This window comes from Terrapene carolina, unplaced genomic scaffold, assembly GCF_002925995.2.
Source record: "Terrapene carolina triunguis isolate 2854851 unplaced genomic scaffold, T_m_triunguis-2.0 Scaffold84, whole genome shotgun sequence".
Lineage (NCBI taxonomy): Eukaryota > Metazoa > Chordata > Testudines > Emydidae > Terrapene > Terrapene triunguis.
In genome coordinates this window covers 35,674,520-35,700,243 of record NW_020664435.1, presented here as the reverse complement: position 1 = coordinate 35,700,243, position 25,724 = coordinate 35,674,520, and the positions used below count along the sequence as shown (strand labels likewise).

The 25,724-nt window shown below is 42.2% G+C and overlaps 1 protein-coding gene across 1 annotated transcript in view; it reads left to right on the top strand.

The window, feature by feature from the left end:
• Positions 1-25,724, top strand: part of ITGA8 (integrin subunit alpha 8) — a 170,758-nt gene that overhangs the window by 27,915 nt on the left and 117,119 nt on the right. Inside the window, exons 6-13 of the mRNA XM_024208854.3 lie at positions 2,761-2,806; positions 3,965-4,090; positions 5,756-5,800; positions 7,574-7,617; positions 8,654-8,710; positions 8,914-8,966; positions 15,117-15,322; positions 25,528-25,719. Of these exons, the coding sequence (XP_024064622.1) occupies positions 2,761-2,806; positions 3,965-4,090; positions 5,756-5,800; positions 7,574-7,617; positions 8,654-8,710; positions 8,914-8,966; positions 15,117-15,322; positions 25,528-25,719 (769 nt within the window). The remainder of the gene's footprint in view (positions 1-2,760; positions 2,807-3,964; positions 4,091-5,755; positions 5,801-7,573; positions 7,618-8,653; positions 8,711-8,913; positions 8,967-15,116; positions 15,323-25,527; positions 25,720-25,724) is intronic.

Here is a 25,724-nt window from a genome sequence, read left to right as displayed (position 1 = left end):
GGAACTGTTTGACCCAGGTCAGATAGCTCTATACAATGGGAACTGTTTGACCCAGGTCAGATAGCTCTATACAATGGGAACTGTTTGACCCAGGTCACAGCAAAAAACTTTCCAGCAAGTGGGGGGAAGATATAAAAGAGGAACAATGACGACATGAGGGGTCCTCACTCTCCCTAGAACAACACACCTGAAAACACCTGAGGAACAAAGACTGAACTGTAAGAAGTGATGGTCATAGAATCATAGGAGATTAGGGTTGGAAGAGACCTCAGGAGGTCATCTAGTCCCACCCCCTGCTCAAAGCAGGACCAACACCAACTAAATCAGGCTAAAACTAGGTTTTAGGTCCCAGGCTACAACCTTTAGCCTGTGTATGAAAACCTGGGAAAGCCAAGACAACTGGTGCCTTAAGAATCTACCAGCCTGTTTATCACTCAGGGTGAGAATTTGCTAATTTGTATCCTACCTATCTAGTGTGTCAAGCTTAATTTGCGTGTTTTGTTTCATTTGCTTAGTAATCTGCTTTGTTCTTTTTGCTATCCCTTTAACCACTTAAAATCTACCTTTTGTAGTTAATAAAATTTGTTTATTATTAAACCCAGTTTATGCAGTTTCTAACTGGTGGGGGCAAGAAGTCATTCATATCTCTCTTCTCATTGAGGAAGAGGGCGAATTGTATGAGCTTGCGCTGTACACATATTTCAATACAGTGCAAAACAGAAGTATTTTGGGTTTGTCTCCCAAAAGGGGTGGGCACGTGAGTGCTGGGGGAGCCCTTTCACACAGAGCTGACTTCAGTCTGTCTGCAGCGGGGTGTGACCCTACTTGTGTGTATGTGCTGCAAGAGGCCGGAGAGCCTAATTCAGCAAAGCAGGAAGAGGGAACCCAGGCTGGTTGAGCAGGAGAGGCTCAGTTAAACCCCAGTACATCAGGTGGCATCCTGGGGAGGGGGAGCAACCCGTCACAGCTGCAATTTCTCAAAAGTTTTACAGACTTGAAACTTCCCAGCTTAATTTCAAAAATAAATAAAAGCTGCTACAGATAACTTTTTACTTGTTAGATGCACTCCCATTGACTTCTCCTGAATCCATCCCAGCCTGTGCTATAGCTAGGGTGACCAGACAGCAAATGTGAAAAATTGGGACGGGGGTGGGGGAGTAATAGCAGTCTATATAAGATAAAGACCCAAAAATCGGGACTGTCCCTATAAAATCGGGATATCTGGTCACCCTAGCTATAGCATTACTATTGCTCTGGCCATCCCAACCTTCAGAAGTGACTAGTGATTTTGGTTGTGTCATGGGGTGCATAGACCTTAGGCAGGCCTGGCAACCAAGGGGTTAATGAAGGAACTGCCCATCAGTGCTGATTGGCAGCCTCAGAGCAGCTGGTTGAATAAAAGAGCTGAAAAGCAGAGGGGTGAGGTGGCTGCCAGAGGAGCCAGCAGACCCGGGAAAGAAGGAGCTGCCAGCAAACTGGTGAGAAGCTGCCTCAGAGTGACAATGACCCAGAGAAGGGACAGCCAGAGCCACAGGCTGCAGAAGCCTACAGAACCAAGGGAGGCAGGAAGGAGCTCAGGGTATAGCAGGATTCTGCCTGCCTGGGTTAAGGGATCTGAGCTGGAACCCAGTGGAGTGGTTGGGCCTGGATTCCCCTACTGACCCCGTAACAGGGACTTAAGAACCAAAGGGGGTTCCAGGCCTACTGATGGCAAGGGTCTAATTACCCCTGTCAAACATAAGGGCTGCCCTGTACAACCCCATGGGACACAAATTAACGTCCTTTTCTCCAGAATAGGACTACAGAGATTCAGAGAAGCAGGGTGGCCTGCTGATCTGGGCAGATGCTGTGCAACATCCTGTTTAACCAAAGGGGGGCGCTGCCCCAGCCCATGGGGTGCCTCCATGTTTGTGTGCCCAACTTGAGTCACTCACCAGGGCCTGATTTTTAGAAAGTGCTGAGCATCAGCCCTTGAGTGTTTTTTTGTTTGTTTTTTAAATCCAAGCAATTTATAGGAGGATTCTTTCAACAACAGGCTAATAATTCAATAAAATTGGTTTCTTCTGGGGGCGGGAAAAGTGCTTTGAAAGTGTGTCCAGTGCATTCCCCTATGCCACCTAGTAACAATACTATGGACCCTAGGAATACACTTTGTAGCTAGTGGGTCTATACCGCTACTAGACCACCAGGGCCTCACATGTGTGTCTAATCACAGTAACCGTACATTGTGTTTCTGAGACACATTGTTATCCATTTTACATTCATGTTATTCTTTTCACCCAATTAGCCTGTTGTGAAGGGATGGCTATAAGGTGGCTATAGCCATATTGGTCTGTAAAGCATTGCTTTGGATACGTTGGGCATCACTGATCTCTTTTGTGTTATCTTCATCTTTTGTTTACAAAGAAACAAAGCAGTCTTTGAGAAATGTTATTCTGTAGATGCCAAACAGATTATGGCCCTGATGATTCAGGAAAGCATCCCTATCCAGGAAAGACACTTAAGCATGTGTCTTGACTTTAAAGTTAATCTCATACTCAACCACTTTCCTGAAAAAGGGTGGATTAAAGCATGTACTTAAAGAAGTACTTAAAGAAGTGCTTTCCTGCATCAGGGCCTATATCCTGTATCATGACCCTGATTTTCCTTTTGCGGTTTAAATAAAACAGTACAGTTGTTTAGATATAATTGTACTAATTGCTTTTCCTCTGCAAGTTATCGATCATAATTTAATATTGTTCATTTCTGTTGTTTTTGTAGAATGGGGACCTTATAGTAGGAGGACCTGGGAGTTTTTACTGGCAAGGTATGTTCACTCACTCGGTTAACTTAAACCAAAAAATAAAGGCCAGGTGTCAAGAGAAAGTTCATCCTGAATTCCTATTATTTTCTAGATGTAAGGTCATCGGTTTGAGTCTGATGTCTCATGTATGTGTAAATCAGAATAACTGCTCTGAAGTCAATGTAGTGACTCTTGTGTGTTTTTAAAAAAAAGAATGAGATCAGAATTAGGCCATGGATTCTATAGTAGGTGAAATGAGGTAAATGTTTTACTGTTGATATTTTGGAACATTTTGCCTTTTAATGGAAAAACTTAACTTTATTTTCATCTGGAATTGAAGTGTCAATTGTACAATAGAGAGATTACATTGTGTGTGACATTTTCATAGCATAAGTTACAGTTTGGGATTTTTAGATTGATTTCTGTCCAGACATTTCTAATACCCCATCTCATCATTGTGGTATCATGGTGCCACATATATAGATGAGACCAGCATTGATATAGGTAAGGGCAGAACATTTTTGCCCCTCCCTTGATTTAACCATTGTTACGATAAGGCTCATTCTTGGTGTCTGCCTACCAGGAAGACATTGTCAAACCATTCGGCAGCTCCATCGTTGTGGTGGACCTGTGTAATGGGTTTTGTATTGTGTCACTGAAGGAGAAAGATTCTGACTCATTTTGACTTCTGATGAGATAGAATTCCATATCTCTGAACTCTCCACTGAGAATACACTGCCCTAGGGCTGTAGGATCCCATTGAATTATAGCTATTATGGAAAGGCTGTCACTGCAAGAGCATGATCTAGGCCTATGTAGGACTTGGAAGGTCTGGGCCAGCACTTTGAAATGGAATGGAGTTGTGATAGTTATGGTTAATACCGTATTGTGTTCCATATTGTCTTCTTGTTTCTGAATGATGTGGAATGCATTGGTTTAAATATTCTCAGAGTGGCAGTGGGGAAGGATTGTCCTAATAGCAGTGGTTATGCACTGCTCTTCTCTACGGCAGCAGCCTGGCAATACATTGTTTTGGCAATGGGACAGTTAGTGATGAATCGAGTAGATAGTGTCTTGAAACCTACATTTAATCTTAAATCTTAAAAACTGTAGATAACCCTACATTTTAGGGAGTTGGTTCTTCTCTGAATTCATTTACTCTATGAAATTATTTGAATACAGGGCAAGTAATCACCACCAGTATTGCAGATATCATTACGGACTATTCATTCAAGGATATTCTAAGGAAACTGACAAGAGAAAAGCAAACTGGAGTGGCACCACCTATATATGATGACAATTATCTGGGTAAGATGTACAATCTAGAGGCACTGGAGTAATCTGAATGAGAAAGCAAATCCTAAATTATGAAGGCCCCAACCCTGTAAACACTTACACACGTGCTTGACTTTAAGCACAGGAGTAAGGAATCCCATTCAGTAATTTGCTAATTACTTTAACGGGACAACTGACATGCTTAAAGTTAAACACAGGAGTAAGTGTTCACAGAGTCAGATCCTAAATGGCTAGCTAACTAGGATGCTATATTTATGCATGGGTTTTAATGTACTTAAGCAAGCATACTAATTTTTCATGTTCACACCTTTTTTCAGTCGAGGGGAAATGATTTAGTTTACTGTAATTAGGGACTATTTCAACTGTTAAGAGAGGGAAAAGAAACTGCTTTTTTGTAATGCTTTAGTACAGTCATTTCTAAGGGCGCAATTCTGCTCTCATTGAAGTTAAGGACAAACTATAATTGACTCCAATGAGAGCAGTAGTGGGCCCTAAGGTGATACAGTACATTCCTGATTTTCCAGATAGCATGGGGGACATGGATTTTATTTGGATCATTGAGAGGGCAGGAGCCATTCAGCAGCAGGATGGCTTCTGCCGCGGCCAGAGGCTTGTTGTTATCCTCCTCCTTGCAATCCTGGCTGAGGATCTCTGCTCTGCCCCACTCCCTCCCTCCCATGACAGTGGGGCTGCAGAGGGCTCCCTGCACTGCCACAGGAGTCATTCAGCAGCAGGGGGGCCTTCTCTGCGGCCAGGGGCTCATTCTCCTCCGTACAGCCCTGGCCAGGGCTCTCTGCTCTATTATCCGAATCTCTGCATTATCCAAATCCCTTCCTTGTCCCTCAGCATGAGATACAGGCTGCAGAGGGCATGTATCTCACGCTGGGGCCTGAGTAAGGGGTTCGGATAATAGGGTTTCAGATAAACAGGAGTAATCTGTACATAGAGAAACCTAGACCTCTTTGAGTACATGTTTTAAAAGATAGCTGGTAGCTCCTTCTCTCCAGGAATTGTGTGTAATATGCGCATAACTCTGCATGTAACAAATGTTGCTGTCTTTTCAATGATTGTAGAAATGATGCAGTGAAGTTTGAAGGCAGTGATATATATCCTCTCACATATGCTTCGTATTTGGCTTTGCAGTCATGGGCCCAATCCATTAGCCCTTACTCAGTCAATGGGCATTAGGCACTTAACCTTATGTCCTTTTAAGGGCACTTATTGGCACCTTTAGATGCCTAAATAGCTTTGGAAATCTGATCCTAGATATAACAGATACAATTGCGTGATTATGCATCATAGTGGCAAAAAAGGAATATAATAAAAAAGTTATTATCACAAAAGATGTAGCATTTGCAGCTTATATTTTCAGGTGAATTATAAAGTATTAATGCTTAACAGCTGATTTTGGGATGCAATTAAATAGCAACGTGTTTCCTAGTGATTTAGGCCTGTAGAATTATTGTACTTTTGAGACTTATGATGAAGGTAGTCATAATAACTTGGCAAATGATTTTCCTTCCCCTCCCCTCCCCCCAGTCTTAGATATACTAGTTTATAAAGGTTTTACAGAGATTATTGAAACAGAGGACAAATCTGGTTGTCCTTCCAGAAGCATGTTTCTTTGGAAGTAAATGATTTGTCAGGTTTCACGCTTGTAATTTATTCTTAAAACAGGATACTCAGTGGCTGCTGGGGAATTTACTGGCGACCTTGAACAAGGTAAGAAGCAAGTCAAAATGTAAAGCATATGACTGTGCACATGTCTATTTATCTATTTCTGTTCTCTAAATGGGAAAATGGGTCTTAAACATTTAAAATATTAAAGAGCGGGATAATGTATCTCTACCCAATGTACTTGGGGGCAAATCTTTCCCTGGGATGGTACAGCAAGGGAAAGCAGAGCTGCAGTAGCCAAAACCTATGCATCCCCAGCCAGAGGTAACTTTCTGCCTAGGGTGAGATTACACAGGTAGGACTGGGGGATAGCACTCTAAGGCCACATCTGCCAGCTAACTCTAGGTGCTTCTGAGAGAAGTACTATTCACTTGGGACGCTGGACGTTCCCTAAATGCTACAGACCATGTCCCTTGAGGACATGGTGCATGGGACCAGTCCGGCTCTACCTTTTTTGCCGCCCCAAGCGGAGAAGCACAGAAAAAGAAAAAAGCGGCCGCAGCAGTGCCGCCGAAGAAGAAAAAATGAAAAAGCTGCTGCTGAACTGCTGCTGAAGAAGAAGAAAAAAAGAAAAAGCTACCACTGAAGTGCCACCGAAGAAGGGGGAAAAAAAAAAGCCAGCGTGCCGCCCCAAGAACAGATGGAGTGCTGCCCCTTCAGATTTGCCGCCCCAGGCACCTGCTTCCTTAGCTGGTGCCTAGAGCCGGCCCTGCATGGGACAGTTTGTTAACTGTCCCTCCTCCTAATGCAATGTGTTCTATTCTGTTCTTGAGTTACTGCTTGTGTAGTGGGAAAAGGATCCCTATACTCTCTCCTCTCCCTCAATCTTGCATTTCAGAGCAGAGCTGGTCAGGGTTGAACTTTTAATATTAAAAATCTATATTTAGAAAGAGAGAAAACATTCTACAGGCAAATGAAATAAGGAACTGATCCCTTGAATAAGGAAAGGCTTAAAGGCACATGAACAAAAATGCCTGAAAGAGAATAATGCATGAGCTTCTTTAGAAGTGAAGGCTCTTTCTTGGATCGAATACATTCTACAGTGGGGTGTTTTTATAACAATTTGCATGTAGGTGGCAATTTCATCCAGAAGATTACACACACATTACAAGTTTAATACAATTATTTACCAGCTACATATCTATAATGGATTCTTCACCAACATAAAACTCAGCTGCCTCTAGGATAAAATGGATCAGCAATGTAACAGAGGACAGCAACAAGACCTTCAAGTTTAGGAGAATCAGTGAGGAAGAATTTTCAACTGCAATTACAGAGAAAATATTTTGTAGCGAGGCACAATCTCATTACCCAAATTAGAGTTTGGCTTCAACTCTGAGGTTCATGTTGCTCCCCTTGTGACTTCGGATCTTAATTGGTCTCAAATGGTGAAGACCTTGGATTTATGGTATATCTGACCTATGCCTTCCCTAATAAAAAGAACAGGAGTACTTGTGGCACCTTAGAGACTAACAGTTCCCTAATAGTATGGTTAAGGACTGACTCAGAGCAGCAGACAGCACCACCTACTGAATTAGCAACACCACTTCCTCCAGTGTTCAGTAGAGGTCTTAGCCAAATATTGACCAGGCCTGACCCTGTCTAGCTGATTTTCGCTGAGCTCTGAGCATATATCTAGAGAAGCTGATAGGCACATTATATAAATTTAAAAATCTAACATCAGTTACAGAGATCTTTGATACAGCTAATAGGCAGCATACTCTCAAATAATAGGGGCTGTATGGTAGCAGAATTTAAGTGACGGTGCTCCAATCAGCTAAAATAATGTATTCACTAATTAATTATTTATCTTTTCAGAGTTGGTTGCTGGAGTGCCAAGGGGAGCACAGAACTTTGGCTATGTATGTATTGTACCCACATTTGATCTGATTAGTAGTAAAAATGCATGAGCTATGCTATTTTGAGGAGGAAAGGCTATATCATGTTTTTATGCCACATTGTACCTGCATTCCTTATCCAGGCAAAACTCCTATGGACTTAGACCTTGATTCAGCAAAGCACTTAAGCATGTGCTTAACTGCTTTCCTGAATTGGACTTTAAAGCTCAGGCTTTTATTTATTTTTGAAGTCTGTATGTTTTGTAGACAATTACAAGACTGCTTTGAACTCTTGTGCCAGTATTTCCATAGCTGCAGACTCAAATCCAAATTCACCCCAAGTCCATGGGTGTTTGATGTGCTGTTCTGATTGTTCCCATGATGAAGAAAGATCCAAGTCTGTGTAGCTCAGGGATGTTCAGATCTGGTTTTCAGTTCAATGCTTTATGCATGTGTTATGAAACTGTCAGATATGAAAAATCATGGTATAAATTCTGAAGAGAAGAGAGAGCAGTGCAGATTGTGAAACAATGCTTATCTCCTTATAGAGTAAATACAACAAAAGCCAGGTTTCAGGAACAATCTGCTTGGGAAATTGACAGTTCCCAGCTACAGACCTGACTGTAGTCCTTGCATACCCTAAACTGATTCCAGATTCTAATATCATATTGCCAGATTCCAACCTCATATTGCAACTCACTGCTCAAAAAAATAGCACCCTATCTATAGTACATATATGCTTCCCCCGGATATTGTAGTATTTGAGCACCTCACTGTTTTTGACATATGGTTCCTTACAACACTGCTGCCAGGCAGGGAAGTACTATGCTCTCCATTGTACAAATGGGGAACTGAGGCATAGAAAATCTAAATGACTTGCTCAAGGTCCCACAGAAAAATCTGTGGTGAAGCAGAGAACTGAACTAAGGACTTTTAGGTCCTATGTTAGTGCTGTAACCACTGGAACATCCTTTAACTTTTCTAAATATACCTGTAGTTACATTACAGTATAACTTGTTATGGTATGACTGGAACCTTTTATATTTTTTTCTATTGCCAGGTTTCAATTATTAATTCTACAGACTTGACCTTTATTCAGAATTTCACTGGTGAACAGGTAATGTCAAAGATCTAAGTAATAATATACTATCTCTCAGAGGAATATAATTGCATCTAAAGTATTATAGTTCTAACAATTTGTTAAGTAATATTTTCTACCCTTTGAAATAAATTTTCATAAAGGTGCAGAGGTTTGTCAGGAAAAACAATCTTTTAATGAATATGAGATATGAAAATGTGCGTGTTGTTTTTTATTTACAGATGGCGTCTTACTTTGGGTACACTGTCGCCGTGTCGGATGTTAACAGTGACGGGTAGGTTATACAATGCACCCCAATCTCATTGAAATCCAATAGGAATTGATTGCCTAACTCCTTCTTTAGTCCCTTTTGAAAATCCTGGCCTTAGTAAATAATGTTCACACTACATCTCCAAAAGCCATCATGATCCCTTTATATGGAAAAGCCAAAATAAATATATCTGTTAATAAACTCTGTTTTTCTAATGCTCTCAGTTGGAAAATGTTTCTTAGACTTCTGTACAGCTCTTCTGTGCTTTTCTAGCTCTAATTATCCAGTTTGGGTCTCAACTTTATGAATTCACTTTTCCTTTTTTAAAACTTGGTCTAATGGCCTTTGCAGAAGACGTTTTAGTGGAGTTTTTCTTATTGACAACTGAGAAGATTGTTTGGAACAATAAGGGCAGAGTTAGAACATCCAAATTCTGTTCAATTTCCTAATATTGAAAGAGGCAAGGAGTAGTGGTGTTGGCTGCCTTTGGAAAAAGGTGGGTAAGAGCCAAAAGTAGAATGGTTCAATCTGCCTCTATGGAAAAGCAGAGCCTTTCTTTTTCAATTTCTCTTATACCCCTGTCCATCTCCCATTGCAGCAAGGGCTTCTTAAGGTCGCTAGCCTGTCCAAAAGGAGCTCAGCTGGTTGGTCATGGAGGTCCATGCATACTGCATCATCTTTTGAGGTTTGAAAGTGGCCATGCTCTACAATAGTTCCAAGAGATATTGTGCCTGCGTAAGGATCAATGCCTTTTAGAGTTCCCATTACTCAGGGTTATGCCTTAATGACACTATCTGGCTTTTAAGCCCTGATTCATAGAGCACTTAAGCACCATTAACTTTCATGTATGTCTGCACTACAAGTGCAACAGCAGCATAGCTTTGGTGCTGCAGCTACGCCACCATAGTGTAGACATTTGCAACAATGATGGAAGGGTTTTTTCCGTTGCTGTAGTAAATCCACCCCATTGAGAGGCAGTTGATGGAAGAATTCTTCTGTCAATCTAGCAATGTCTACACGGGCTTAACTACCTATTTTAGGAGTGATGTAGCTGGGTTGTCCTAAGTTTTAGGTGTCAACAAGACCTAAAATTGTGAATAGTCTTAGGGTACGCCTACACAGGGATAAAAGCCCCATGGCACAGCTGGCCCAGGTCAGCTAACTTGGGCTTGCAGGGCTAAAAATTGCTGTGTAGATGTTCAAGCTTAGGTTGGACCCTGAGCTCTGGGACTCTGCAAGAGTGGAGGGTCCCAGACCTCAGGCTCCAGCTGAAGCCAAAATGTCTACACAGAAATTTTTAGCCCCACAGCCTGAGCCCCACAAGCCTGAGTCTGCTGACCCCGGCCAGCCACGGGTTTTTTATCTCCACGTAGACATACTCAAAGTAGTTGGCAGGATCAGGGCTTTAGTGAGTGAATGTTAACATTAGCTTTTTATCACTGAGATAAGATCACTAATACTTTGAGCCTTGGAGTTTCCTCCCAATGTTATTTCAGGCTTATAATTATAACTGTGTGGCTATTCACCTACTGCAAAATATCCGAAAGAGTTGTACACTTCATATGGGACACTTTCTCTTCTTGTATTTATTTGTAGCTTAAAACCATAATGTATGAAGTATTCTCTGTATGCTAAATTGGTGTTTCCCAACTGGTTAATTGAGATCCTCCCCAGCCCCCCAGGGGGTTACACAAGGCAATGGGGAGGGCTGTGAAGCATTGAACATTTTATTATAATTCTAAAGAAAATAAAATGTCCAGAATAACTTCAGGATAGCCAAAACCTTCAAATTTTGTGAGGTCACCTGTAGAATTTGCAGTAGTAATTGGAGTATACATTTTTTAACTTTTACTTTTATAGTAAATGTAAGGGGGTTAGGACAATTTTTTCTTTTGAATAAGGGGTCACCAACCTGAAAATGTTAAGAAACACTGTGCTAATATCATAAAAGCTTTATAGAAGTTGATTGTGGCTAGCTTCATCTCTCACTGAGCCAACGAATTCATGAACCGGTTATTTCTTGGGAATCTGCTAGTCACTTGCAAGATCTCTTAAGATCTTTTTAAAATGTTCTGTGTTCCTTTAACTCCATAGCTGTATGACAATAATGTCAGCAAACAACTTTGGAGGCTTGTGTGGTCTCCCATCCTGTATCTGAAAGGAAATCTAATGACTCTCTCTGAGATCTAAACATCCCACTGAAAACAAAACACAAAGAAGCTTCACTTGATAAATGTGCCTGACTGCAGTCCAGTAACTGACAGCATGTACATTAACTAGAAATATAACTCAGAAGATGAGACTAAGTCTGACAAAAATTGGTTGAGGGAAAAGATATGCATGGAAAAGTTGTTATAGCTAGGGATGGTGGAGAAATTAGAAGCAGGGTGTCTGACCAGTATCGGAAACCTGATTCTTTATCAGGCTGAAAAGATAAATAGGGACAATGCTTTTACTTGAGTAAGTTCTGAGATTAGATCTTTTTATTTTTCATAATAATTTAGACGGCAGCTCTGATCAACTTTAGCCTGAGCAGTTCAGCTAAATGTTCCAGGGCTATTCTTGATGTAAAGTCTGCAAGTGTTTTAGGGACACAAACAGGATCAAGAAAATCTTGGTTATTGCCTTCCTACAGTTGTGTCCACCGGAGTCTGATGGCACCTTAAAGACTAACAGATTTATTTGGGCATAAGCTTTCGTGGGTAAAAAATCCATGAAAGCTTATGCCCAAATAAATCTGTTAGTCTTTAAGGTGCCACCGGACTCCTTGTTGTTTTTGTGGATACACAGACTAACACGGCTACCCCCTGATACCTGACAAAGAAATCAGTTATTGAAACTAGAAACTTCCATTTTGTAATAAATTTATAGACAAATTCTTAGCAAGGAGATGAAGGAAAATTTTCTTTTTAGGTTGAAACCATATATCCAATAAAAACAGTGGAATAAAATGTTTACCAGTCTTTTATTTATACTATATCAAAGCTCCACATAGTTACACTTTAACCTATTGACACTTCCCATACTCCTGCTGTTTATTACTCAGCAGGATACAAAAGAATTGCATAAAATTCCAGCAGGTGGTCAGCTTGTGCTTTTTAATGTTGTTTTATTAGAAAGGAAGCAATACTGGCTAGTCACATTTATGTGCTGGAACAAACATAAATATATTGATTTATGTTAACTACAACATCATGGTGCAGTAGTGAAATGAGTCTAATGAAACTTATTAAAATACCCCCATAGACTGAACTACAGTTATGGTTATACATTACCATTTGGGGGCTTTCAGTCTTATTTTTACTCCTGCTGCCTTTTAAAAGGGATGGTGTCAACTTTAGTTTGGCTCAGATTCACATTTTGTAAATATAAACCTTTACAAAACCTTAGAGCAACTGAAATATGTCCGCAATTAAAAAAGCCAAGCACACAGGTGTTGATAACCAACCAAACAATTCCTCTGCAGTGCTTGAAACTGAAACATTGAGGTACTAGAACCTGGAAAGTAAAATTAGCTATAAACCAAAAGTCAAACTGATTTACTGCTTTTTATTATCCACATTGAGAGAAATGCAAACAAGTAAATGAGGATCATGGAGAGTGACAAGTAAGATGGAGGGGTGGGGGCGGGAGAATTCTCCCTTCTGCTGAAGCCCTTGTACATTGCTGTGGTAATGCATAAAGAGACATTAGAGCCTTGGGTTTGGCCAGGGAAGAATTCCCACTGGAACAGGCTTTGCAAAAGGGAACTTACCTTGCACTAAAAGGGCCCCACTGCAAGCCCTAATATAGGAGGTGTCTTGGGTGCATGAAGGTGGGGAAACTGAGCACTATGGGGAGGTCAGGCAGTGCTCTTACCCATAGGCATTTAGGGGCTGGGTGTTGTAGCTTAGGTGGATGCCCATAGGCAGCCCAGAATTAGGAGAGTATAAAGATGGCTTAAAGCCACGTTAGCACCCTGTCCCCGTCCGTCCGTCCCCCCACCCCGGCTGCAAGCTTGTGCCAAAAGCTTGCTCTGAACATTTAAATTCAAGTAAGTAATCTAAGTTGTTAATAGTAACCTAGGTGACTATATTTGTTTACAACACACAGTTCTTGGCTCTCCCTTTGAAGGGTTCGCCATCCCCCTCCAACCAGATTTCTAAGGATCAGATTGTATTTGGCCCTAGCACTGGTGGGTGTGTATGGGGAAGGCTCAGTTTGCATGCTTTTCACTTGTGTTCCCTATGCAACGCCAGATACAACAACAGTTCTTTTGCTCAGGGGAGTAAGCACATAAGAACGGCCATACTGGGTCAGACCAAAGGTCCATCTAGCCCAGTATCCTGTCTTCCAACAGTGGCCAATGCCAGGTGCCCTAGAGGGAATGAACAGAACAGGTAATCATCAAGTGATCCATCCCCTGTCATCCATTCTCAGCTTCTGGCAAACAGAGGCTAGGGACACTGTCCCTGCCCATCCTGGCTAATAGCTATTGATGGACCTATCCTTCAAGTACAAGGACTGCTCCTTTTATTGGCCCCAGGGCTCAAGTCACCCCAGGGGCAGGGCAAGAGACAGAGCCACAAGACATCATGTAATGAAAATTCACCTTGTCACTTACAACACTAATTTACAAAGGATTGGTCCTGCAGTGAAGGCACTAGACTGAGACTCAGAAGATGTGGCTACAATTTCTGATGCTGCCATGGTCTTTCAGTATGCCCTTAGGCAAGTCACTGAGGCTCACCTTTTTAAAGATGTTTATGCGTCTACAGATACTCATATGCACCTAGTGAGATTTTCAGAAGTGCCGAGGTGCTCAACTCCCATTGAGAGTTAGACACGTAAGTGCTTTTGAAAATCCCACTAGGTGCCTATCTGACCCTTTAAAAATCTGTCTCTTATTCTCTCTGTGCCTCAGTTCCTCTGTGTAAAATGGGGATAATAATGCCTCCTTTCTGTTCCCCTTTCCTTTTTCTCTCTTCTCTGGTTAGATTGTAAGATTTTGGAGCACAGACCATCTTACTAACTGATTCATACTGCACTTAACACAGCTGAGTCCCGATCTCAATGGGGGTCTCTATACTGTACTGTAATAAAATAATAACAATAATGAATCTAGGAGGATGATAGAGCTACTGTGTAATATATAGTGTATGCTAAATAATTGTAAAACAATTGGTAAAATACAGCATTCATGGGACACAAACAGCATGTTCTCTTTTTGTGGCAGTCAGCAATTTCAACTAACATGCTGTCCAAACCACTAGCGTCGTTCATAAAAAGAGAAAGATTTGGGGTTTTTTAGTGTGGGGAAAAAACCCAACAGCTTTAATATTTGTTTGTTCATTCAGCATCTGCTTCCTTCCTTTTCAGGATATGTGTAGCATAGGATGATATCTAATATTTAAAACAATGGAAGAACTAAATAAATGTAACTTTACATTTTAAATTACAGTTTTCCTTATGGAGAAGTTCTATTGAATTTATAGAAAATAATATTTCTATAGGTGTTTTGAAGCAACTTATAAAATTTCACTTCTATGTGGTGGTTAAAAGCATAGAAAAGATCTCATTCTCTGTTATATTCTATATGATTTAGAATATTATCTATAAAGCCATATTACATTTCTATAGAGCCCTGTTGGTTTAACTCCTCCTAAATTTTATATGCTTTTTACATAAGAGTTAAGACATATTAGAATTTGTTGTGTCTCTCTCATTGTGTTGGTTCCTTGCTGGGAAGGATTTTCAGAGATCATTTCAGGCTCAAGGTAGAAAAAGCTCTGCTCTCAATTAAGTAAAGTTTATTGGCATGACAAAGAAATACCATTGCCAAAATTAAATATATTACAATCAAGTTATAATAGCGTTTCACAGTAACAGAGGATTTCCATGCCCTGAGCCTGCCACTGAATTCAATGTTGCTTGAAAGCTTGTCTCTCTCACCAAAAGAAGTTTGTTCAATAGATATTCTCCTCTCACCCACTTTGTCTCACTGAAGTCAATGTGAGTTTTCCTATTAACTTCAGCAGGCTTTGAATCAGGCCCCATGTACCCATTTGATATTATTGGTTTATATCTCTGAATCACATATTGTGAGGCTATTTCTGCTGCTTTCTCACTTCTTCCAGAATCATGTCATTTGGCTGAATTTCCCATTGACATTTGGTTTTGTTTTTATTCCTCTAGTTTAGATGACATCCTAGTTGGCGCGCCCCTCTTCATGGAGCGTGAATTTGAGAGTAAACCTAAGGAAGTAGGGCAAGTTTACCTGTACTTGCAGGAAAGTGCTTTCTACTTCCGAGACGCACAGATACTGTCGGGCACTGAAGTATTTGGTAGATTCGGCAGTGCCATCGCGCATCTTGGAGATCTCAACCAGGATGGATATAATGGTACTTAATTTATATATTATATGTTATATATTATGTGTTGCAAGCAAATTGCCTGTGTACTGAATATGATGGTACTTCAGGTCTGAAGATGGCTTTCTTCCAACTTCTTGAAGAGAACTACAGGAGTTAGAAAATGCTTGGGAAAAAAACCAAATAAAACAATATACATGTTTGTTTTTCTGCAACCCTTCCACTTTTAACATGTAAATGTGCTATTGAAAGTGATGAGAATCTCTCTGTGACCTAGTGATTGGAGTAGGAGTCTGGCCTAGTGGTCAGAGCAGAATCAAAGGGCAGAGCCGGAGTCGTGGTCCAGAGACAAGCCAGTGATGAGAATCAGGGGTTATAAATCAGGGGGTTCAGAGGCAGGCAGTGAGTAGGCCTGGAGCAGAGCAGGCCTGGAGCAGAGCCTGGAGCAGAGCAGGTTCAGAGGCCTGGAGCAGAGCAGGCATGGGGTGGAGCAAGGGGGTCAGGCACCGCTTCGGGCATAGAATGCATTGAGCTGCCACTGTGCTGCTGTTGGTACTTAAATGGTGACCTGTTGACCCTTCTGCCCCATCAGGGAGCACAGTCACTTAATGAGGGTTTATTGGGCCCAGACGAGCTCATTGGGTTGCTAGGCAACCATGCCCAGAGCCAGCTGAATTCCTGACACATTGACTAATCCTAACAAAGAGGAAATTAAGGGCCATATCCTGTTAGATTTAAATGAATAGTTCCATTGACATCAATGCTAACGCTGAATGTACATTAACACTTTAATATTGTTTCCCCTTTTTAACCCAGTCGACTTTGTTCCTCTTCAGGAACTCTCTACAAGAGGTTTGTTGGGAGTGGGACACTCAGCTCATGCCCAGACATGGGGTAGACTTTGCACTCTCATTGACTACTGTTCTATAAGCCATCAAAAGGAATGGGATATGCTACTCCCAGCCCCTTTGGTGCTGTTCAACAAAGGTAGCCAAATGACCGCCCAAAGTCCTATTGAACTTTTCCACCATCCCTTCAGATTGTGGGTGTGCTGTAGTGGGTGAGAGTTTTGTGTATGCCTAGAATCTCACAAATCTGTTGAAACACTTTGGATTCAAAATTTCTCCCTTGATCTGTGCATAACTCACATGGGACTCCAAATCTGGTGAAGAAATCATTCACTAGAACCCTATTACTGCCACAGCCTATTGATTTCTGCTCGGAAAGCCATAGGCTATTTTGTGAAGTAGTCCATAGCTACCGGCAACTATTACTTGCCAGCCTCTGTCTCCTTTTACAAAGTTCAACTGCTTGATTCCCTCTATCAACTACAGAGTGTATCTGGTACAGTCGGCTGGTACCTGTACCCATCCCCCCCGGTTTCTCCCATTTCCTATACAATATTTCAACTTTAAATTCCAAGCTTTCCCATTGTGACCAGGAAGCTATTACTGTGGTATTGTGAGGTGACATTACTGTGACAGTGTACCCCATAAGGCTTTATGGGGAGGGGGTGCTTATAAATGTATGTATGACATAACTGGAATATGTTTGGTGCTGCCTGTGCCAGGTAACATATCTCCATAAAGGTTATGGTCTACTATATCTATTCATCCTATTTGTACATATATATATCATTTTCTACTTGAGGTTAAGAATATGGGCTGTATGCTTGCTTGGTTTCTAAGTAAGCTTTGGGAGGCATTTGGTCAGCTTCTTTAGGAAGAAATTCGCCAGGTTAAGTACCTGATCAGGAAACACTTGGGGAACAATGCATCTTGGAATGCTCCAATCCACATAAGAAGTCTTCCTGGAGACATGCAAGATACCATGTGGACAATGGCTTCAGCCTGTAAAGACTGAGTCATGCAGGGACATGTGACTTGCCCAGGTGACTCCAGAACTCCATCTTGGAGCTGGACTTTGCATAGGAGGGAGGAGGGGGGTCTCCTCCCACAAGAGAGAGTCTATTTAACCCTGGGGGAGACCCCTCCATTTGGTCTTCAGCTGGCTAAAGAAGGAGCCTCTCCACCCCCCCAAGATACTTGAAGGAAACTGAAACAAAAGACAGTAACTACAGGGTGTGTGAGTGATTGCTGGACCCAGGTTAAAAGGAGATTAGCCTGTAAAAGGGAGCATTCTGGAACTGGTGAGGAACTTATCTGTATTTAGTTTGATTAGACATAGATTTGCGCATTTTATTTTACTTTACTTGGTGACTTACTTTGGTCTGTCTGTTACTACTTGGAACCACTTAAATCCTACTGTCTGTATTTAATAAAATCACTTTTTATTTAGTAATTTACTCAGAGTATGTATTAATACCTGGGGGAGCAAACAGCTGTGCATATCTCTCTATCAGTGTTATAGAGGGCGAACAATTTATGAGTTTGCCCTGCATAAGCTTTATGCAGGGTAAAATGGATTTATCTGGGTTTAGACTCCATTGGGAGTTGGGCATCTGAGTGCTAAAGACAAGCACACTCCTGTGAGCTGTTTTCGGGTAAACTTGCAGCTTTGGGACAAGTGATTCAGACCCTGGGTCTGTGTTGGAGCCAGACTGGAGTGTCTCGCTCAGCAAGACAGGGTGCTGGAGTCCTGAGCTGGCAGGGAAAACAGAAGCAGGGGTAGTCTTTGCACATCAGGTGGCAGCTCCCAAGGGGGTTTCTGTGATCCTGTGGTATTGTGAGGTGACATTACATTCCAGGGTGGCTGTGTTTGCCATTTGATTTTCCAGTCACCCACTATCCTGAAATCAGGATCCTCTCGTTGGGAAGATTTTAATTGCTCTAGGATCCATTCTTGCAGCCCCACCCCCCTTGTTCAAGGATGAACCAAGAACATGAGCACTAATGCGAATGAGAGGAAGGAAGGCACACTCCCCTGGAGCAACTAATTCCTTGCTGCCCTGCTGAAGGCATTGTCTGCGGACAAGGCATCGACACCGCCATGCTCATGGCAAGGCCTGTGTGTAACTGTGAAACCATAGCTCTGCTATGGCAAGCTGGTAGCTGTCCCTCAGGACTTTTGAATCTAAAGCGCCATTGCAGGGAACCATGGTCTGCCCTGACCAGATACTTCCTCCCATACAAATAGTAATGGAAATATTGTATAGATTTAACCACTCCTAGGAGTTCCTTTCAGATGGTGCAATAATTTGTCTCAGGAAAACTTAGACTTTTGCTATAATAAGCTACCACCCTCTCAATTCCTTTGTGTTCTTTTGTCGATACTTCCCTCAGAGCATGAGCAATAGCATCTGTGTCCAGTATGAAAGGGGTTTCGAAACATGGATAGGCCAAGAAAGGAGCAGTTATTAGAGCCTTATGCCACATTATACTCTGCGGACCATTGAAATGGTTCCCTTTCTCACCCAACCTATGCCGTGGTTTTGCAATAATGGCAAACCCACAAATGAACCTTCTGTAATAGGAACAGAGCCTTATAAAACTGCACATCTGTGAGTGTTTGGGAAGTTGGCCAGCTCTGTACAGCCTCAATTTTCTTTTTGTCAGTGGAAATTTCCTCCTCGCTAATTGTATACCCAAGGTGGATTACCTCTTTTTGAAACAACTCACGTTTCTTTGGATTCGGTTTCAAATTGGCTGCCTTCATCTTATCACAGACCATTTTAAAATGTTTTAGTTCCTGTTCAAATGTTTTAGCATGCACCAGGTTAAAACAGACAGGCCAAGAGGGGCATGTCATGTAATACCCTCCCGTTATCCTCTCTAAGGTGGCAAACACAAGTCAAAATCAACACTTTAAATGGCCACAAGCATTGTCCTGCTGCGAAAGCAGTTTTTCCCTTGTCTCTTGCATCCACTTCCACTTGCCAATAACAACTATTAAGATCCAGTGTAGAAAACCAGACAATGTGCTACAGCATCTAGGGTATCATCTGTTCATGGTAATAGATAAGAATCCTTTTCAAGTGACTTCATTTAGTTTTCTATACTCCAGACAGAATCTTGTGTTGCCATCTTTTTTCTTAACCAGAGCTATGGTTGAGGCCTAAGGATTGGTTGAAGGCTCAATAATATCTTCCTGACACATTTCCTTGATGGTCTGTAGTGCCTCTTCCCTTTCTGCTCCTGGTAACAGTGAGGGTCAGATTCCTCTCCTGCCCACCATCAATTTTGTGCTGCACCAGTGCAGTACAACCTATGACTCTGTTGGACTAGGAGAACAGCTCCTGATTCCTAACCAGAAAGTATCTTGGATTGTTCTGCTGTTCCCCAGTGTACAACAGAGTGCTGCAAGAGGTCCAATAGAAATTCTGGAAGCTCACCTTCTCCCTCTTCTACCTTGTAGTTTTCTTCAATACCAGCATTAACCAGATTCACCAATTCACATTTGCAACTGCAGTGTCCCCCCCCCGCCCCGCCTTTTTTAACTATTTGCCGCTTGTCGGAAACATTCAGCAAATGAACAGGAATCAGTTCTTATTTCAGAGCTACGAGAACTTTGACAGCTAAGATTGCCCCAAGACCCTGATTTCATAACAGAGTTCAACCACTCTCCAGCTTCCCTTTGCTGGAAAGCTGCCACAGCATATAGCTGTTATGGTGGTTTCTGGGCCTGGGAGCAGGCCTATAAGCCATTTATCTCACCTGGGCCATATTTTTAAAGGTCATTTCCACAGATTGAATTTGTAAGACACCTTTCCTGTTATTGAGTACACAGTTGTTAGCCATAATAAAATCCACTTCAATTATTAGCTCATTCACTAGTTCAGCCACCCAGCTCAAATTTCAGAGGTCTCATCTTCAAACCCAACTTCCCAGGTTTTGGACAGGTGCCATTTCCATTTGAGACCAATTTAGGTTGTTCAGTTTTGGATTCCCTAGTCCGTGGCCTTTTTAGTGTGTCTGGTCTCATAACTGTAATGTTTGAGCATGTGTCAATGATTCCTGTACACATCACCGATGCTATTACACACTCAATAGCCAAACTCCAGTTATTATTGTTTAACTGCCCGGATCTAAACAAAAACTGTGGAGGTGATCATTGTTCCCCCAAGCTTTCCCCCTTCAGCTTGGTGTCCCACCATTTCCCAGATAGAGAGAGAGAAGTTTTCACTAGATACTTGTGACAGTCTGTGTTGGCCTGCCTTAAATGTATAACAATCCTTTTTATGACCAGTTTTGTCACAGTACGAGCATTTATCTGAACTGTTCTCTTTAATTTTTGCATTATTGCCAATTTCCCTTGTTTTACAAACCACATGTGTCATTTGTTCCAGTCGTTCAATGTGGTCATGAACCAGATTAGATTCCCTCCTAGCATACATATTGGACAGAGAGCTGTATTTACAGGGATTATGGTGATCAGCTTCCATCATCCTGAATCGCAGTTGCTTCCTGAACTGCTGCAAGAAAAGATTCAAATTCTGTAGCAAATCCCACAGCCTCTCAGAGCATCTTTGGCCTCCTTTCACTGATCTTGATCTGCAAGTGTATGTCCAGCTGTTTGGCAGTGGACCAATTTATAGACTATCTATTCTGGAAGGTCTCGGTTGTATCTGGATATACCAGGAACATGAGTCTTTACAGGTCCCCTGCCAGTTCAGGTGGTGTTTCTTCTTTCCCGCTCCTTCTAGCCCTTAAATTAAAATTTTTTTTTTAATTAAATTAATGGAGATATCCTATCTCCTAGAACTGGAAGGGACCTTGAAAGGTCATCAAGTCCAGCTCACTGCCTTCACTAGCAGGATCAAGTACTGATTTTGCCCCAGATCCCTAAGTGGCCCCCTCAAGGATTGAACTCACAACCCTGGGTTTAGCAGGCCAATGCTCAAACCACTGGGCTATCCCTCCCCCGCCCCTTAGCTGTGCCCTGGTCAGCTCAGATTGATGTCTAGCTCCAAACCACATCTCAAGGTCTTGAATCAGGTTTGGATACCTCAGTCTCTTCTGGGGATAAGTTCTGCAGCACCATCAGAGCTGGGCCACCCAAGCTGGCTGCTAATAAACCCCCTTTTTGTCCCTCTTCCCAGCCATTCATCTGAGCTAGAATATTGAATTGACACAAATAAGCCTCCCAGGGAGTTTTGCCCACAAAGATAGTGGGGTTTTGCATCACTGGTCCCGACCTCTCTCTTGTTATGAACAGGATAGAAAACGGTTGTAAATATCTGGTCTTACCGAAGTCCTTTGGCTGTCTCAATGTCTCAACAGCCTTCCACTGTGGTCAGTGACCCTTCGATTTTCTTCTGGAGCTGAATTTTTAGTTCAATAAATCCTTGCTGCAGCTCATCTTGGTTGGCAAATTCCAGATTAGCTAAAGCTTGCTTGCTCTCTGCTATATTGTGGAAAAACCCATGGCTAATGGTGTGACAATCAGGGTCCAGACAACCCAAGGAGAGAACAGGGGGATCTGAACCCCAAAGAATAATCAATTGAATCAACTGATTGTATCCAATGTTACTGTGTACAGAAATATGTTCAGTAAAGGCTTTAATGAAAGCTTGTAACTTGATAGTCATTATGAGATATGTTTGCAGGCTGTGGTTATAAAGATAGAGAGAGAGAACTCTGCTCATAACTGTACTACGATGTCAAATACACCTTGCAGGAGCGAGGGGCACAAAACCAGGAACAAGTAATAATCCATTGTAAACCCAGGAAAAGGCAACAATGGGCCATTAAAGTTAATGGGAAGACATTAAGACAACAGGATATCCCCACTTTGAATCTTTGTAGTGACAGAAGGAAAAAAAACCCTGAAAAAATGGAAGTGGTTTGAAGTGAAAGGTTTTCAGAAACTGAAACTCAGGGACAGTCACTTAGCAGGAGCTGTCTGTGAAACGCTGAATCCCCTGACAGGGGGCATGATGGGAAATCGTTCTAAGGCAATAGAAAAGGGACTGTGATCTAATTTGAAAGTTGCATCTTTGTTTATTTTCTGTGTAACTTGTATGTGTTTGTTTCCCCTTACAATTTCATATTTGAAGCTGCGATTTTTCTATTAAATAAACGTTTTGTTTATTTTTACCCTAAACCCATCTCTGTTGTGCAATCTATGTGGAGTGTGTCCCCCAAAGGAAGCTAGTACCTGGGGGGCTCATTTCACACCTTCGGGGATGACAAGCTAGAGCGAAAAAGGCCGAGAGTCTGGTAGTTAAGAACTCGGGTGGATGGACTTGGGGAGACTTGAGACTGGAAGGGCTGTTGGGGTCACCTTGCAAGGAGTAACTCGGCTGGTGGAAGCCAGGGTGAGACCTTGTGCTTGTGGGCATGCTACTGTGTTGGGTCTGAACCAAAGCTGCATAGCATATGAGCACCTCTGGTTACAGGGCAGGTGGTGACAGAACCTCTTATTGGTCTGGGTTATCCCCAAAACACATCACAAATGGCAGTCAGGTTGCTGATCACCTCATCAATCTCTTTTACCTTTCAAGCCTGTGCGGGTTTCCCCATTCTGTCCAGGCACTTGGTAGTTGCTGCTGCTCCAATAGAGATCTCATCTCAGTCTGCAATCATCTCTGAGCTCTTCCTGCAAAACCTCCAGCTTTTGTTTTAGTTCTTGTTTTAAATCCTACTGGCCACTTTTGATTTCTGCAAGCACTTCCATTATTTGTTCCGACTTGATTCAATAGGAATACCAGCTCACAATCTCTCTCCTTGGAAACTAGATCCCACTGTTCAGAGCAGAACTGCCCCTTTTTGACCCGAACGGCTAGTCAAAGTTTGGATCCCTGTGGGTGTTCCAGTTGGGAGCAGAAAATGGTGATAGGTATTTCTTTGAAGCAGTTTTGTTTATTTACAAAGAATGTACAAAGTCCTGTGTATCTGAATGCAGAGGGAATCAAATATCAGGAAATAGCTTCTTTTGCTCACAGCTTCAAGAGCAGTCTTTTCCGCCAGCACCCCTGACCCAAAAACCTCTCCCCAGGTTTCTTCCAGGGTCAGCCACATGCTTTCAGCTGCTCCTTCAGTCTGTCTCTCTGACTCAGTCTGTTTTTAGGCCTGGTCTCCCTAGGTAATTAGGACGATTTCACTATGTCAGTAACGGCCATGAAAAATCCACATCCCTGAGTGGCGCTGTTAAGCTGACCTAAGTCCCCATATAGACAGTGCTAGGTCGACAGAAGAATTCTTCCATCGATCTAGCAACTGATTCTTGGAGAGGTGGATTACCCACACGGATGGAAGAACCCCTCTCGTCGGCCTAGGTAGTGTCTACACCAGGGATCGGCAACCTTTGGCCCGCGGCCCGCCAGGGTAAGCACCCTGGGGGGCCAGGCCAGTTTGTTTACCTGCTGCGTCCGCAGGTTCAGCCGATCATGGCTCCCACTGGCGGCGGTTCACCGCTCCAGGCCAATGGGGGTGGCGGGGGTCGAGGGATGTGCTGGCCGCCACTTCCTGCCGCCGCCATTGGCCTGGAGCGGCAAACCGCGGCCAGTGGGAACTGCGATCAGCCGAAGTTGTGGATGCGGCAGGTAAACAAACCGGCCCGGCCCGGCCCGCCAGACCTGGTGGGCCACGTGCCAAAGGTTGCCGATCCCTGGTCTGCACTGAAGCGCTACAGCCATGAAGCTGCAGTGCCCCAGCTTTGCTGCTTTAATGTTTTAAGTGTAGGCAAACCCTTCTTTTCTGTCAATTTCCTCCACCCCACACACCCATCCAGTCAAGCCCTCTGCCCACCTAGTGCTAGTTTCTGGATAGACACTATTAGGCTTTGGTTGGGGTATTTCTCCTTAACTGTCTCTTACAACTGGCTTAAATGGAGAACTCATTCACACATCAGGCTTAAAGAGGTTTTAACTCAGCTCATAATAATATGGATTAAAATGTAATATGATGTTTTTATAAATGTATTTGATTCGATACAGCATCAGTTTAAAAGGAGGTATTCTGCTTCTTCCCCAGTGTGTACACGAGCTGATTGAGGTTCAAAGAGGTAGAGTATCTTGCTCACAGTCCCAGCTGAAGCAGTTGTGAGGATCTCTTGTCAAAAGTGCCTAGGTGCCTAACTCCCATTAATTTGTGGAAACTGGGCACCTTAGGGCATTTGCAAATTCCACTAAGTGCCTAGCTGCATTTTTAGGTGCCTAAATACCTTTAAAAATCTGTCCTCAAGTCTTTCATCCTGTCCATCGGACATTATTTTCTCCATCCATTGGCCAAGGCTTTTAAAGTGGTTAGTGATTTGGGGTTCTAGCTCGAGACACTTTAAAGGGGCCTGATTGTCAGTAGACAGGTGCTCAGCCCTCTCAAAGAAATTTAAGCTAAGCACCCAACATCTCTTGTCATTTTGAAAATCTTGGTCATTGTCTCTTAGCAGATAAACTCACACAGTCTACTTAGTCATCATGGCTGATTTTTGTACCTGAAAAGTAGCAAGGGAGGGTTTGTTATCCATAACGAGTATAAATTCTAAATAGCATATGGCCCTACACCAGTTAATACAATACAAATTCAGGGATCTGCTAATTTCATGAACTGCTCCAGTTTATTCTCCTGGTTTATGACATCCAGAGAGTCCCTTGAGTGAATTACAGCTTTGCATTCCCTGTGGGGCTGTCTATTATTCTGTATTTATCTCTTCTCCAAAATACTCCCCAAAAGCTTTTTTTAAACTATTTATTTATTTTTATTTGTCATGAAAACAAAGGGGGGGGATGTTTTCCATTTCATGGTAAGGTGTTTTACATACAAACCAAACTGATCTTATGCTGTTACTCCACTTCATTCCTGTTTTCCCTTCTGAATCCTGTAAAGTTCAACAATGTATTTTTTTGCCGTCAATGAATTTTTGTTTTAAGCTGGAAAAAGGACAAACCACAAAGCAGAGCTTCTTAAAGAGCTGCTGTTAATTAATTAGGTGATGGAGAAAACAGGGAGCATCACACAGTGTATGTTTAGTTTAAACAGATGAATGTAACATTAGCCATTATTTCAGTCTCAGTTTGTTAAATCTTGTTGATTACTGTAAAAACATGACAAAGGAAAACGTGCAATTAATAATAGACGTGTGTTGCCTATCTATTGCAATGTGAAGGCCCTTTCATATGAAAATAAATTCATTACAGCTATAGGCATGGAAGTTTGAAACACTAAAGCACTATTAAACATTTTTATATATTTGTCTTGAAATAGAATCTATGCAATAAAGAAAAACTGATTAAGCCCCAGCTCTTGTTAACACACAACACAGGCCCCTCTACTTTCCCTGTCGGAGTTAATTCTGTCTTTGTTTTAACGTTGTCAACTCTTTTTACTCTATTGCAGACATTGCAATCGGTGCACCATTCGCAGGAGAAGACAGAAGAGGCAAAGTGCTCATTTACAATGGACACAGGAATGGGTTAAATGCTAACCCTTCGCAGGTTCTTAATGGAGCCTGGGCCTCACAGTCCATGCCTGCGGGATTTGGCTTTACTCTAAGAGGAGACTCAGACATAGACAAGAATGATTACCCAGGTAAG